Source organism: Gymnogyps californianus, chromosome 7 (assembly GCF_018139145.2).
Source record: "Gymnogyps californianus isolate 813 chromosome 7, ASM1813914v2, whole genome shotgun sequence".
In the NCBI taxonomy this organism is placed as follows: Eukaryota; Metazoa; Chordata; class Aves; order Accipitriformes; family Cathartidae; genus Gymnogyps; species Gymnogyps californianus.
In genome coordinates, this window is record NC_059477.1 from 9587553 (window position 1) to 9603799 (window position 16247).

A 16247-nucleotide genomic window follows, 5' to 3' on the forward strand; every position below is an offset into this window, starting at 1 on the left:
AGAATGGAAAAAGGAAGGAAGGAATTCTTTAAAAATCTTCCAAAACTATTTTGTCCCCCAATTTCTAGCAGAACTTGAAAACATTTCTAGTAAGAGCTTCCAGAAATTCACCTACCGTCTAACAACACTGAACCACTTCTCTAGTAGCCTTAAAAACCACAACGTGATTGTATTTGACTCTCCCAATTCATCACCAAACACATTCTTTTTGTGCGGTTATGACCCCAAAAGATGGCAATGGTCACAGCTTGTTTGGAAGCTCTGGACAGAGCTGGTTTGAGAACTACTGTGCATGCTAAAAGAAACGAAAAACGTTTGGAGCCTGATGATAAACAAAAGTGAAGCCAACTATTCTTTTCACTGCCGAAACTTTAGGAAATGCAAATGCATACTTAGTCCACAAATGCAGTTTAGAAGGTCAGAACTGTTTTCATACGTATAAACCAAACAACAAATGAGTGGGGACATGTCTTAGATTGGGTGTGGTAGGTTTTAATGCTGAATTTTCATTCAGGCTAGTATTTCAATTTTAGCTGAAGAACTAGTTTGTCATGAGCACTATCAGAGAAAAAGGTGAAGAAGAAAAAAAGATATTTTGCTCTCGAACAGATCTTCAGCTTGGTGTATAATGAAGAACTCCTCTATTTGTATGTGAAGTTTAACTGGGCTTCCAGTCATTGACAGTCAGGATTCTGGTTTAGTTTTGTTCTGTTTGTGGGTAAGGAGGAGTGTTTAGAGAGAGGCATTTGAAGGGGAGTTGACAGGCTTTTAAATACATAACCATTTTAAGATCATAAATCATTGAACATACAGAAAACTAAGAGCTAGTATTAAAAAAGGAGGTTTTCTTTTAAAGCTGTTAAAGCCAAACCACTGCTGTGTTTCCTGATAGAAATGTGCTGGACAAATCCCCAGTGGGTATGCACCGGTGCTATAAGTACTTTAAGCCATTATGATTCAGAACACGATTTCTAGTCAATAAGTAAAAGAGGAAAATATTTTTAATGGGACATTGGTACAGTATTTTCCCAATCTTTCTATATACTTACTGAATATTAGTTTTATTTGCTAAAAATGTTTTAGTTGACTTTTAATTTCTCACTTTGGTACCCCATATAGAAACTTGCAGCATGGAAAAGTTGTGCAAGTTTGCCGAATTGGAAGTTTTTGTGTTCCTCGTGCAGCTTCCCTGAGCAAGTCAAGTCCTTTGTGCTATATACAGAATTAGTGTAATCGTTATGTATTTGTCAGTGTAGAGGCTTTGTTTGTGCAAGAACTCTAGGATCTTTGAATTATGACATCCATGGTTCATTGGCCAGCGTGTCAGACAATTTCATATAACACAGTGCTTCCAAGTATGCTTGCAGCATCCTGTCCCATTTAGAATGGGAAATGTCTGCACCATCGTTTCAGAATGTAATACAGCAAGCGATGAAACAGCTCTTATTTTTTCATAATTGTACAAGCAGCCTTTTTATAACCAGCATCTGTGTTGTACGTGTCCCATTTGCTTAGTGTTAACTTCTGAATGGAAAAGTTTACAACATACGGCAGTTTCGATCACTGTGGGACTCAGGTGTTCTCTCAGCACAGCATAAACGCTTGGAGACATTGGAAGAAGATCTGATGGAGAATGTGGATCTGTAGAATCATTTAAGCTTAAAAAAAAACAAAACAAAAACAAAAAACACAAAAATAATCTTAAAAGCAACCTAAATCCCTCTAACTTGATGCATAGCAGTGGAGTATGGTGAATGCTTATTAAGTTAGTTAAGCCTGTACTCGGGCTTGCTGGTGGCCCTGTAAGCACATGCCAACAACCTGGTATACATTTAAAAATCTAGCAGATAGGAACAAAGGAAGAGAGGATAAACCTGACTCTGTAATATCAGCTGCTGGAGAGAAAAAGGAGACAGTGGAAGATAAGTAGATCAGACTACCGTAAACTCTGCGTTCAATTTTTACAAATGTTTTGCCACATGAATGGGAAAAGCACTGTAGAAGTGAAGTTCTTTACTTCCCTTTCTTGTCTTTAGCAGTCCTTGGCCAAATAAAAACACGCGATGTGTTGCTATCCCAAACTATTTGAATGGGGGAAGGGAGGCAGGGAAAACTGAAACAGTATGTAAATTTAATAAAAATAACACTTAAAGTGTAAAAATCTGTAAGGATACTTACATTTTGGAGACTGGGATAAATACGGAAGGAACATAACCTTTGCCTCCTCCATCTGAGGGCTTTGAGACTAAAAATAAATATTAGCGAAATTAAATATCGCCTAGTAACTTTATTATTTATTTGAAATTGATTATCTGCTTTAAGTGCTGCAGACCATAATATATTAAAAAAGAAATGTCCCTGTTTATGCTTAAATAAACAGCCATAAAAATGAGCGGAATTCCTGAGATTAGTCTTTGAGTTCAGGTCTTAGTCACGTAATGGACTGTGTTCCCTTGATATGAATCGCCATCCCAGAATATAATACAGCAACTGATGAAAGAGATCTCGTTAGGGCTTCAAAAGCAAATATACCATAACTCTACAAGCTTGGTACTTCTGAGCCTCTAGATTTCAGTTCTGCAAATGCTTGCGGGGAGCTCTGTCTCTACAGATACAGCTTCAGCAATGTCTTTTGCATGAAATTAAGCATATACATAAATTTTTAGAGGATTGGAGCATTAGGCAAAGTCCACTGAATTAAAATGAGGAGGAAAGACATTTGTAGCCTCCAAATATTTTTGAGTAGTGTAGGAAATTGAATTCAAATGGAATTGTAACCTTTTATACTGAAAGTCCAGAAGAATGTGTATTATCTATTTAAAAAAATCAAGGCTTTGAAGGCTTTTTTTTTGAGAGAGCAAGTTTGCTCTAAAAATGGCCTGATTTGTAACTTGGACAAGAAAGAGCATGGGCCTGACTGTATTTGGAGCTGTTCTTGTCTAGCCTTTTTGTGTTTTCCAGTGCAGTTGCCAGGGGTTTTCAGGAATGTTGTCTGCCATAACTACTTCGTAATTGCGCAGTATGTTGGCAAAAGGCAGTGCAGATAAGCGACCTTTGTTATAGGGTTCCACCAAATGAACTTAAATAAAGCAGGTCTTCCAAGATGTTTGGAAAATACAGAATTTCCTTGAAATTAAAGAGACAGCATGCTACAGTGTAATGCAATTATGAAGCCGATAAGCAGGATGACTTTTCAGTTTCATCTCCAACCCAAGCACTGAATTTTGTAACGTATCGGTCAGGAAAAATAATCCTATTTTTTGACTCTTTCTTTTGAGCTGTTTCTTAGCTTCTTTTAAATATTGTTGTCATTGCCTCTAATGTAACCTCTAAGACCAGGCATATATTTACAAAATGAAGCTGTCTAAATGATAGACATGCGTTAAAACAGTTCTCTTGAAGATGCCAATTAAAGGAGGCATCTTAATCTGTTCCCTTCCTCCTCTCCCCATGTTCTTCAGATTGCCTCTTGACTTAGCAGCTGCTTTGCAGAAAGGGTAAATAGAGAAATGGAGCCTAACCTTCATTTGGCTGACAGCTGTAGTGTTTGCCAAAGGCCTTATCTTTGGGAATGTCTGGATACAGATACTTCAGAGGGTTTTCAGGAACGTTGTCTGCCATAATAACTTTGTAATCGCGCAGTATGTCGGCAAAAGGCAGTGCAGATAAGCGACCTTTGTTATAGGGTTCCACCGAATGAAATGTTACATCTCCTGTAAAAATACAAAGGCACTGTAACCGCTGATAACTGGTAGATCAGCATCTGCAGTTGGAACGTATTTTTGCCTTTCTTTTGCAGTTTACACTAGCGTGGGTTTTACCTGTTCATACCAATGTCAGTATCTTTCAAGATATACTTTCTGTACATGGAAAGATATACTTTCTCCACAGTTTCTGGAAACAAATTTAAAGCCTGCAGTAAACAGGTACACCTCCTAATGAACTCATATAGTTAATATAAAGAACTGAGAGGTAGACTTTCAGAGTTTTGGTTTGTGTTTCAGTAAATATGATACTTGTATCTTGCCCAAAACCATACTAAGACATGATACGCATGAATTTTACTTTCAAACCAAAGAAACCGTGGCTCCTGTATTACAAGTGTATTGCAGAGTTTGAGGTTTATGTTATTTTTTTTAAAATTATACTTACCGTTTTCTAACTGATCCACCCAAGTAAAGGTAATTCCACCCAGATTGCTTTCACTAAACCTTAATAAAAATGTTCCTGGTGTCTTGTCTTTGAGCAAAATTCGTTCCTTCTCTTTGCTTACAAATCCCATTACGTACCTGAAGTGTAACAGGAAATTGTACGTTTACTTTTGGAAAAAAATACAGACTTCATTCTGTGCAATGCATCTGGCTAAACTTTATATAGGTGTTCAAAGCCTGGTTACAAAAGCTTTATAAGGTCTTGAAACTATGACGAAAGCTTCACGTGATTTACATGTGGAGTATGGCATTGAGATCAAAGTGCTATGAAGCATCATGAAATTTATCACAGTACTTGGCTGTACACTGACAGAACTGATAAATAGATCTAAACCTGCATTTCTAAGAGATTCAATGGTGTTCCCTTGTGGCAAAAATTTCCAAAAGTTATAAATGGGAAGAGGGAGACAGAAATATTAAACTCTTTGCAAATTCTCTTCTGCATAGTTAAAACTGAGATAGTGAAGAAAAAAGACAAAGCAGAGACAGATCAATATACAGCAGTTTCCTTGTTGCTCACCCATCAATCCACAGAGGAAGAATGTGTTTTTTAATTAAGTCCAGGATGGCTTCAAGCCAAACCCAAAAGGTAAAAGACTTTCCAGGCAAATGTTCCTAATGGTTAAAAAAAACACCAAAAAAACAAGACACAAACAAAACCAACACACACAAGAAGACAACTGTGAGAGTGTTGTTATGCAACATCCACATGACATGGCTATCTCAGTTTCTTAAGAATAGCCTAGTTTGTTCAAGCAAGAATGACAAATTTGAACTGCTGTTTTGAGTAACGTCTCTTTCAGCCTGACATACAAACAATTGATTTTTAAGATATGCCTTGGAAGCGCCTCATTTTTCAAGAAAAAAAATCACGTTTGTTTTTTCTTCCTGGTTATGAAATTACATTTTGAGAGAAACAATGATGAGAAAGTTGAACTTCCTTCCAAGGTTCTACACTTGTTTAATGTAGTTAATATGAATAAAATGGGTTTACCCTTCTTTCTCAGTAACTTGTCTGTTCTTCATCAAAGTTACTGAATATATCGACCGACTTGAAATAATTTAGGCCACAACTGAGCATATGAAAAAAACTACTGTATGCTTTATGAAAAATGTATTGTATGCTTTGATAGCACAATCTATTAATCATTTACAGAAATATATAGGGCACACTATAATGACAGTTTCTGATATCTGTAGCAATGTAACTAAGTACAAGCTTTAAACTTCTGGAAATGTTATTTTCCTAGTTAAAGTTTTACAATGAATGTGATTGTGCTGGGCTACAAGTCCCACGTATGGCAAGTGGGAATCTTACCAGTAGCATCTGAGAAGACAGAGTTAGGCACACATGCGGGCGTTAAGAGAAAGAAGAGTCTAGTTTTACTTTCGGAACCGTACCTTGCAGAACTTTGCCCAGGATAGTTGATAATCATTGTAACTGACTTGTTGTCCTGAGGGCAAAAAAAAAACCAAAACCAAGCGGTGAGTCTATTTTTCTGAAGTTTTGAAATAGATATAGCTTGATACCTGTATTGTTGGGGGGGGGGGGGGGGGGGGGGGGGAGGAGAAGTACGGTACATCCAGACTTGGAGAGGGATGGGGAGGGGCATGCTAAGGGGCTGTAGATCAGTTTTTCTGTATCCTTTTGAAGCAGCTGATAATAATGGTAGTTTGGGGAATATTTGCCTAAAGTAGTCTGGGACTTTTTTTCTGCAGCACTGTGTGCTCAGTTTCAGTTCTTAGCCTGAGTGTTACTTCTCTTGGCCTTCACTCTATCTTGAGCTTCCATATTTTAAGACAATTTATTTTTTCTTTCTTATGATTCTTGCTGATTTACAGTGGCACCTCTCAGCTCCACTACCTCCACTAACCAAGAAATCTCCACTAATCCAAGAAACCATCAGAAAAGGTGACTGTTACCCAGGGAAACCAGTCTTTGCTTCCCAGCTTTGACAGCAATAAAAGTAAAGATTCCCCCCAATCTTTGACAAATGCTTCTGTTCTTGCCCGACAGTAGAGGTATCGTTACACCCTCAACTTGGAGTTTCTTACAGCTCACAATATATTTTATAATTGTTTCTTCTCCAGAAACAGATAAATCTCTCTTTTCTTCTGCCAGCTTTCCCTAAGGCCTCTCCCTTCTGGGGGACAGTCAGACCAAAGCATTCTATAGTTCATCTCGTTGAAGTTACAGGGCCTCTCTGCTACACTGTCACCAGTGAAGGATGGGTCCCAGAACTAAACAGACCCACAAGGACAGGTACTTAAAATGAAACAAACCCCAAACCAAACCCCATAAGCAAGCAAAAAGACTTCCTTTTGGTTTCAGATGCATGAGATAATTACTTGCTAAGCAAACAAAATAACATCACAGTTCAGTGTGACTGTGATGCCCTCTTTCTTCAGTTTAGCAGCCTGGAAGTTCAGAAGTTGAATCACTTTGTGGTAAGAATAAGCTGATGTGTGCTTTTCTTTAAAGAAATAAAAGTCATTGTGGCATTTTTGAAGTCAGCGCTTCAAGTGGAGGTCATGCTTAAAGTCATTACCTGTAACTATGAAATATAAGAGCCCAAAAGCAAATAAAATCTGTATATTTCTACACACTTACCCATAAGTTTCTCTGCCAGCATGTTGAGCTGCTCAGAATTGAGTCCACGACCGACATACGATGAAAATTGCCAGCTCAGTACTTCTAAGAGCTGACTTAAAGTGGCAGCAGGGGGATTGTTGAAGAAAGACAAATTCTGCAACAGAATTAGTGCTCTGTTTAGACAGCAACCATGAAGTACACTGCAGGCTGTAAAAGAAGGCTGCAAGTACTTGAGCAGAATCTGGAAGTGTTAAAAATGAGGTGTGCGGGGGTGATACATCAGGACAAATATGTGCTCGCCCTCCCACCTGCAGCCACCCAGCAAGGTCCACTTGGGTGCCTGAGCAGAGTTGTAGGGGGAGACTCCTAGAGAGAGCGAGAGTCTCTGTGTGCATCTTGGGTGATAAAATACCTCGCTATGTGTGCTGGTTTTGGCTGGAATAGAGTTAATTTTCTTCATAGTAGCTAGTGTGGGGCTATGCTTTGGAGTTGTGATGAAAACAGTGTTGATAATTCAGGGATGTTTTCGTTACTGCTGAGCAGTGCTTACACACAGTCAAGGCCTTTTCTGCCTCTCACCCCACCCCACCAGCAAGGAGGCTGGGGGTGCACAAGAAATTGGGAGGGGAGACAGCTGGGACAGCTGGCCCCAACTGCCCAAAGGGATATTCCAGACCATATGACATCATGCTCAGCATATAAAGCTGGGGGAAGAAGAAGGAAGGGGGGGGATGTTCAGAGTGATGGCGTTTGTCTTCCCAAGTAACCGTTACAGGTGATGGAGCCCTGCTTTCCTGGAGATGGCTGAGCACCTCCCTGCTGATGGGAAGTGGTGAATGAATTCCTTGTTTTGCTTTGTTTGTGTGCGCGGCTTTTGCTTTACCTATTAAACTGTCTTTATCTCAACCCATGAGTTTTCTCACTTTTACCCTTCTGATTCTCTCCCCCATCCCACCGGGGGAGGAGGGAGTGAGTGAGCAGGGAAGTGAGTGAGCAAGTGGCTGTGTGGTGCTTAGTTGCCAGCTGGGGTTAAACCACAACAGTCCTTTTTGGAGCCCAATGTGGGGGTCGAAGGGTTCGAGATAACAACAGGTTTGATTGGAATGTGCTAAATTGAATTTATAGCTGGTATTGCTGTTTAGCTATTAATTGGCAGGCTCCTGTGCTTGCCATGGGGCTTGCTTGCCTTACTGTATATTAGAGTCTAGTGCTCATTAGTGGCTACTTTTTGCTGTCGCTGCTTGCTGTACTGCTTATCGTCTTGCTCTGCTGTGCCTGGGAACGTTTTGATAACAGCAATGGCGATGTGCCTGGGCTGGCAGATGGCCAGGGCATCGCTGCTGTTTCTGTGCTGCTGTACTGGACAGGCTGGAACTCCAGTGTGAACTCGAGTTAAAGGGACTGTGACCTGTGGATGAGTCCACGTGGAAGCAGGACACCCTGAAGCGTCTGTGGCTGTGGATAAGCCCATGCCAGAGCAGGTACATCTCAAAGCATCTGTGGCGGTGGTTATGTCTGTGCCACAGCAGTTATACCCCTGAAGGGATTGTGGCCCAAGGATAAGTCCATGCTGGAGAAGGTACACCTCGAAGCATCTGTGGCTGTGGATAAATCCATGCTGCAGCAGGTACACCTTGAAGCATCAGTGGCTGTGCATGAGGTCGTGCTGGAGCTCCTCAAAGTGTGTGGCCATGGATAAGCCCACGACAGAGCAGGTGTACCCCTGGAGGGACTGCAGCCATGGGCAAGGCCATGTTGGAAAACCTGATGGTCTGGTCCAAAGGGACCAGGGGTGGAGATCGTAATGGATATACCTTTAAATTGTTGTAACCCATGATTTGAGTTGCATGTTATAGGAATTACTATAGCAGGAACCACCTGAACCAATGGAGGACAAGCCTTACAAGAAGCAGTGCAAGTGCATCATTCTTAGGTGCACTCCATGGTAAACTGTCTTACCCTTTCTCTCCTCCGAACATCTATGTGACTGCCACTAATCCCCAACTGAAAGCCTGAGAGCTATTGACAGCACTATTCTACAATCTGCAAATACAGTAACAGTGACTGAATCTAAAATATGTGCTGAGCCAGCTGGAGCCTGAGAAAGAATGATTTTTGCTTTTGCTCACTGTTAGAGCCACTAGAAGCTGGTACTTGACACTGACAATCTTCTCCATAGAAAGCACTAGGTCCTATGAAATGCATGAGGGAAAGCAGCACTTAAGTACATTACAGACCCACCTATACACCTACTTTGACAGTTTTCAATTGTACTAGTAGAATTATTTTGTACCGTTTACCATTTCGGTCAACCGCATCCAAAAAAGACAAATTTAAACTAGAAAAGTTGTGGAGAAGGGCTATCACCTTTCCTTAGTTTAAAAACTACTACTTTAGCCTACAAAAAGGAAGGCTAAGCATGCATATGCTTTTATATCTGGGCAAGGAACAAAAGATAAAGCGAACAACATTGAAGTATGATGTTGATAACAGTGCATGTGAAGAAAATAAGGCCAGTTTAAGAGGGAAACACAGCCTTTTTATAATGAGTATATTCGGTAACCAAATAATAGAAATGTGAAAATGCAGAAAGTCAGTACTTGCATACTCAAGACCTACCTGAGGATCGTTGGTTGACAGATTGTACCAAATAATAGAAGCCCATGCGTTGGGTAGTTGGCTGACATTGGAAATCATCACCACAGGCAAAGAGCTGGTCTGGTGGAAAGAATGAATGTGGTATGTAAATGCTGGCGAGTGAAGTATTAGCGCTGTGTTATGCTTTGGTTTTTAGCCCCCTCTTCCTTCCCGAAGTGTACACTTTTGTCCAGAAGTTCTGGAAATCTTGCATCCGCTTATGGTTATTGCTGAAGATAGCATCTAGGATAGATGGACTTGTCGTCTGGCCCAACATGGTTGTTCTTCTATACGCTGCTGGAAAATGCCTTTTATTCTTGCCCCAGAAAATCTGGCTAGAATACTCACTTCCAAATTTATAGTCAATCCATACAGGCAGACCTGTGTTTCAAAGCTGATGGAGTGCAGTTCCTCGGTCACCATGTGAGGGCCCTGAGGGAGTAAGTAGGTTATAAAACTGTGAACGCACGGTTGGCATTTAACACTATTTTAGTGATCCAACTGCTGAGATTATACAACTTTGAAAGAAAACACGTATCAAATATATAAGTAGAACAGGAAAAGAAGGAAGTGAAGGAAATAGTTTGTTTGTTAAACTCTGACATTAAATTGGTCCAGCAGTCTGGTGCTTTTTTCTGATGAATCTAAAGAAACCCTTGACATAGTTAAAACAATACTTTTAAACTTTTGACTTTTGCTTTTAACTTTTTCTAAACCGGTGCTTTTAAACACAGATTTGCACACAAAAAGTTAACAGATTATTTTTTGTGTCTGATAAAGATTGTCTCAAAATTTTCTTTTCCTAAAGTTTCTTTTCCGATTGACGATTCCAATTTAAACAGAGATGTTAAACTTCAAGGAGAAACAAACTAGAAACAAAACAAAAAGCCACAGCTTTAATGACACGTAGGCCCTCATCCGGGAACACGAGTTTGTTGTAAGTATACTTAAATGGTATTAGTTGAAGGAGTAGAGGCCTAAATCATTAATCCAAAGTGAATCTGGTATTAAAAAACAAAGCTTTTCTTGGATGGCGGGGGGGAATCTGTTTGTCATAGTTGATTAAAGTTTGTAGTACAAGCATTTTGTTTTGATTATAAACCAGCATAGCTCTGTAAAGATCCAAATCTCTGCCCCTTGGGAAACAGATCTTTCGAAATACACTTCTATCCCCAGAAGTCAAAATATAAAAATCTATTTGTCCTTTTCCTGTTTTGTTGTTGTTGTTGGTTTTCCCCTCCCCATCACATACTTGTTTTGTCAGACTTTTTAAAAAAGAAACAAAATAAAAAATCCCAAATCAAAGTGCTTCCATTTACTGAAATATTCTGCTTTCAGTCAATGTAAAATAAAACTATTCCTTGGCACCGTGCCTTGTGGCCTTATCGTTCCCCTGGAGCACCTCCTCCAGGACATGTATAGGCCACTGCAACAAAAGATACTGTATAAATGAGGGATTGAGACCACAGGAGATCCTCAGGCATCTGAATAATAAGTCTGCCTTGCAAAGGGAAAATCCAGCTTAGAGCTGAAGGCTTTTACATGAAATACTCGTCCATCACATGAGCTCAAATGTTTTAATACAGCTCAACCTGTATTGCTGACACTAAGTTGAAAAGGGTTGGTGAAACTCCCCTTCTCCCTGCCCCCTATTATGATTTTGCAAAAACTTAAATTATTCTCATGGAAAAATCATCTAGGCAAAAAGTCATATCTACATGAAAGGACAAATCTCAAATACAGAGAGCTTCCACTTTTTTTTACGAGGCAAGTCATACCTAACTACTACACTCTCAGCTTACTAAACATCCTATAACAAACCAAATTTTTGAATTATTATAGTTGCTGTTAATAATAAAAAAAACTTGTTCATGATAATAACGACTTCACAGACTGTGATTTGACCAAGGAGAAGCTCTGTTTGAGGAAATCAGTTAGCAGTGAACCATGTCACAGCTCAGCTGTCCTAATTCTCCCCAGCCCTGTTTTATATAGTTATAAAGGCACAATGTCTGAAAATGGGAGTAAAATGCTACCAAAAGTAGAGCACTAACATTTTTACACCTACGTTTTTGCATTTGCTTGTCTTGATGCAAATGACTTTGTAAGTAGCAAAGTAATTGGGAGGCGAGCCTTGAGTTTCAGTCTTGCTAATCAGGTTGCAAGTTACTCCGTTCAGAAACACCGTGTGAAGCATGCACAAGTATCTTCTGCTTTAGGTTTTTGGTTAAAATTCTCCATGCTGATCACACCTTTGCTTTGTACTTAAAGACTACTTGTAACAGCTTTTGTGCTTGTGTAACTACATCTATTTGGGCTGTGATATGAGTGATTTTATTATTTTTTAAAAAAATTTTTTTTTAAACTTGCCAATACAAGTTTACCCTCAGCGCTTCTACTGTGCAAAAAAGTTACACTGGTGTGGAGATACCTTAAACCAGTACAGGCTATTTCACTTCCTAGGTAGGTAGGTGGCATTCATAGAAGCATCTTATGACTTCAGTTACCTTGGGAGACACTAATTGTTCTGGTAGCGTTGGCAAAGGGTGTATCATTGGCTGCAAGCTTCCGACTCTTGCTTCAGTCAGAGATTTACCTGCAGATTTTTGCTGTTAAATAGCAATGCTAAATTTATGGTGATGGTCCATGGCCACCCTAGAGTTTGTGCGTACTCGTGCCCTTCCCTTCCCTGCCTACTGCCTCCAGTTGCTGGATGAGGACATCCTGCCTTCTCGCCCTGCTGGGGTGGTTCTCCTTTCCCCTCCTGCCAGTGATGTGGAAGGTGAGTGACTGAAGGCAGTAACTTTCTTGCCTGTGATTCTGATTTTGTCTGTGACAGCGGGGGCACTCAGGGGAATCACGGTTTGTAGGAAGCCAGAGCTGGGAAGAAGGCTGTAGGGTAGAGCTGTGCAGATGGTGAGGAAGGGGAAGGGGTGAGGAGCTGGGCAGGGGAAGAAGCACAGGGCGGTGGTCTGGACGTGATGGGTGCTGGAGGGTAACCCAGGAATGGAAGGAGCGCTCTATGACACAGGTGAATGCAAGGGCACGGAGTTCTGGGTGTGGATTAGCGCCGATGTTAATACTTCTGATCTCTGTTCTCCGCAAAGCAAGAATGTACGGATTTTAAGCTCCTCTGCTAGGAAGCAAGCACTTGCAATATCTTTTCACCTTACGTGCCAGGTGCATGTCTCTGAAATCCGGGTACTGCAAAGTACCTGCTGGTTTGTTAGGGCTAACGTGTCATAGTATAGTGTCACCACAAGAGGGGAACCTACGACCGGATTTGGATGAGTATTGCTAAACTACGCACACTTTTGGTCCTGGTTGAGGCAAGCAAACAACTTTGATGCAAATATAATTATACCCTTACTTCAGCTGTAAACTTGGCCAACAGAATATATATTTAAAGAATCGTTCCTATAGGAAAAATTGTTTTAACAAAAACCGCAAAAAGCTTATTTTTTCAAAATGTAAATGACTAAAAAGGCAGCCTTAAAGTGGAATGCATACATTCAGATTATTACTTCCTACTTTCTATTGTAACTTTTTAAATATACAAATTTAAGGCATGTAATTAAAATTTCTACGAGTAGTTCTGAAAAGTTCTCATTATACTATCATATGATAATTGGGTCCTATACTTATTATAAGGATAATGTATATTTCAAAATCTAACAACTTATGGTTGCTGTTTGATTTAAATAAAATCCAATCTGAAATACTTCTGAGAGTAATCAAAAATAACATGTAAAATAAATGCACAAACCTCGTTTCCTTTGCTTCCAGCACTTGATTTCATTTCTTTGGGTTGCTGTATAAAGCAAAACAGTATTTATGTGCCAAAGAAACTATAGGCAGAAGTACATATAAAGAACATCATTTGTAACCATGACATTCTTAGTATAATGAGGTTTTATTTACAATATACAAATATGCTGTAATGAAGGCTCTGACACCATGCCTTGAAAAGTCTATTCAGTGAATAGTCTTTTGATATTTTTAAAGAATTTTTTAAGAAACTAAGTTAATGTAACAAAGCGTTAATTAGGGTGCTTGCAAAGTGTGTAATACAAAAAAAGCACTAAAGACCGTCAATCTCCATCTCCTTTTGCAAAACTACACTGATGCACTGCATCTGTGGTTAAGCCAAAAAAAATACCATAGGTGAGGGACTCTAGTCAGAAAGCGTGACTCACTGGGATATTAGAGAAGTTACAGAAGCAGTACTATAGTCTCTCAAAGGACAGTTATTGCAGGCATTAATTTCAACCAGATCTAAAGCATTCAATTATATATTTGCCATGGACAATGGTGGTGTGGTTTAGTTTTGGTTTTTTGGTTGGTTGGTTTGTTTTTAAACAAAACTCAGTTTCTGAGAAGCTGTGTAATTCAGCATGATTAGTCTTTTCCTTTTCTGGCATTAATTAGGATTTCCTTTGTCATTTCTGTGAAAATACGTAGTCTTATTTTATGGAATGGATAAAGTATGGAATGGGATAATGAGGTTCTAGGAGTAAACTTTCTGTATAAGGAAAAAGAAAATGAGTGTAGACTTGACAGTAATACAGTTCTCCCTGCACAGTTTTTAAAGAATCTTTTATTTCTTTACGAGAGGTACACGACAGGAAAAAAGCAGTCCAACTTACCAAATGTCGAAATTCTACCGACAGGCTTCCGTTTGCAGATTCATCCATGTTCATTGCTTTCACGTGTGTTCCACACAGAACGAATCTACGATTACTATGGAGGACATTACACTTACGTACTCAAATAGTATCGTATTGGATAATTTAAGAAATATGTTATTTTATTTTCTTACCTTACAGTTGAAACATTCCTAAAATAGAAGAGGGGTGGGGGGGGAGGAAACAGATTGTGAATCAGTAAATGTGTAAGCCATGACTTGTACTGAGAAACGTATCTTGAGACAGTAGATTTTGCCTTGTCAAAGTTAATTCGTATTACCCATACAACTGCAACTTTTAAACTAAAGAACTGAAATTTGTACTGTCCAGTTAGAGTTTTGTATCTGGCCAGATGCAAGTAGTATATTTTATCTAGGTTTTTTCATGCCATTGGAATGATATGTGGGTATTCAAAGCCACAGTACTATCTAATTGGCTGCATGCCTGTGTTCTGGGACAATACAAGTCTGTGTAGATAGCTCATGCTGTACTGGGAGAATGTGTGCACAGCAGCAAATCGGACAGTACACAGCATTTGAGAGAAACAGTCCTGGCTTCTCTCCTGCTCCTTCCTCACCAGGTGTTTTCCTTCCTTCTTTTGGGCCAACATCTATGTCCATGTGGCCAAGGTGTTTTTTAGGGGCCTGGAGAAGCACAACAGCCAGAAGAAGGGAGGTAGCCACTACCTGTGGCTGGGGATGGTGGGCAGTGAGGATTTGGATCACCTTTGCTGATTTTGAAATCATACCTTGACAGCAAGTCTTCTGCCCCATGTTTTATCGTGCTACGGTGCCCTGACCTATCTGTAACCAAGCTTGCTCTACAGTACTGGGTATTGCTCAAAATAATACACCTTGCTGAGGGAAGATGCATCAACTCAAATAGAAATACTCCAGGCAGCATTAACTGTTTTCACAAACGTAGTATAGACAGGCTCTGAGATGCTTTTTGCTCAGGAAATTAAAATCAACCAAAGAAGCTGGGGATCCTGTTCATTGGGGACCGCTGTAAAAAATAATGGGAACACAAAGGAGAACCAAACACTTCAGAAAGGAGGAGTTTATGTAGCAGTCTTAATTTCAGGCAGGGGTAAAACTCTGTAAGCTGCCATAGTTACTAATTACAGCACTAGCTTTTCAAGCACAGGCTTCATGTACTACTAGGAGCAGCTGCATTGAAGGTACTGGGCCTATTAACGCAAGCAGAGACAAGCGGTATTTCAAAGCTAACTATCCCGTAAATGCAATACAGTTTGATTTAAAGTTTTTGTGTAATACTACTATTTCAGACTGATGAATTTTATCTAAGTCTTGAAATAAATCTTAAATGGACTTCTTGCCTCCAATTTGAAAATATCAATTAGACATAGCAGCTTGGTTTTTTTTTTAAAAAGACAAAGAAATCTTCCACATTAAAAAAAGTATTACCCTGATGTTTTAACTGTTTTGGTGTTTTGTTTTGTTTTCCTTTTTAGAGCAACTTCTAAATCAGATAGGGTATCAATTGAAAAACCTGTGTTATCTCTGTAGGGAGAGAGTGAATATCTTCACTTTAAAGCTTCTTACTTGTCAATAGTTGCTTTCACTCTGATCTGGTAGTTCAGCTCTGGCAATTTAATTAGCAACCTTCAAAATAGAAAATGTAAAAGTGAACATTAACAGAATAAATTTCTCACCAGAAAATATTAGAGACCAGTAGCTCCACACTAAAGTATCTGAATGATTATAATCTGAAAACCGATTAGGCATCTAGGATTATATCACAATTTACAGGGTTGTATACTCAGAAAGAGGAGCTGGGCTGTTCCAGTGGCTGGTGTTCTACCCTCCCTGCAAGCATGTTGAAAAGTTAGTATGTGTTTGAGGGAATGGATAGAGAGACAACAAAGAAGTAATAATTAAGAGATGGATTTGTATAATCTGTGACTGCACCGTAGATGTGTACTTTCCTTCATGTACCCTTTCCACACCCCCCAACCCTCCATGCGTTGTTTTTGCTGCAAGGTGGAAATGAGATGAGAGTTCCTCTCCAATCTTTGCTCTTTTCACAAAGTCAGGCAAGGAGCTAGTGGGAGAGAAATAACTTGTCATTGATTCACCAGAGCCCCCCAAAATGCAGAAG

General features: G+C 39.6%; 1 protein-coding gene across 1 annotated transcript in view; it reads right to left on the reverse strand.

Annotated features, from left to right (window-relative positions):
- Positions 1 to 1439: 1439 nt before the first annotated feature.
- Positions 1440 to 16247, reverse strand: part of STAT4 (signal transducer and activator of transcription 4) — a 38594-nt gene continuing 23786 nt past the window's right edge. The window contains exons 10-22 of the mRNA XM_050899467.1: positions 15692 to 15751; positions 14261 to 14278; positions 14088 to 14181; positions 13208 to 13252; positions 9790 to 9873; positions 9424 to 9522; positions 6817 to 6958; positions 5613 to 5656; positions 4732 to 4826; positions 4153 to 4289; positions 3522 to 3713; positions 2179 to 2245; positions 1440 to 1658 (exon numbers count right to left, since the gene is read on the reverse strand). Coding sequence (XP_050755424.1) covers positions 1475 to 1658; positions 2179 to 2245; positions 3522 to 3713; positions 4153 to 4289; positions 4732 to 4826; positions 5613 to 5656; positions 6817 to 6958; positions 9424 to 9522; positions 9790 to 9873; positions 13208 to 13252; positions 14088 to 14181; positions 14261 to 14278; positions 15692 to 15751 — 1261 coding nt within the window. The 3' untranslated portion in view covers positions 1440 to 1474. The remainder of the gene's footprint in view (positions 1659 to 2178; positions 2246 to 3521; positions 3714 to 4152; positions 4290 to 4731; positions 4827 to 5612; positions 5657 to 6816; positions 6959 to 9423; positions 9523 to 9789; positions 9874 to 13207; positions 13253 to 14087; positions 14182 to 14260; positions 14279 to 15691; positions 15752 to 16247) is intronic.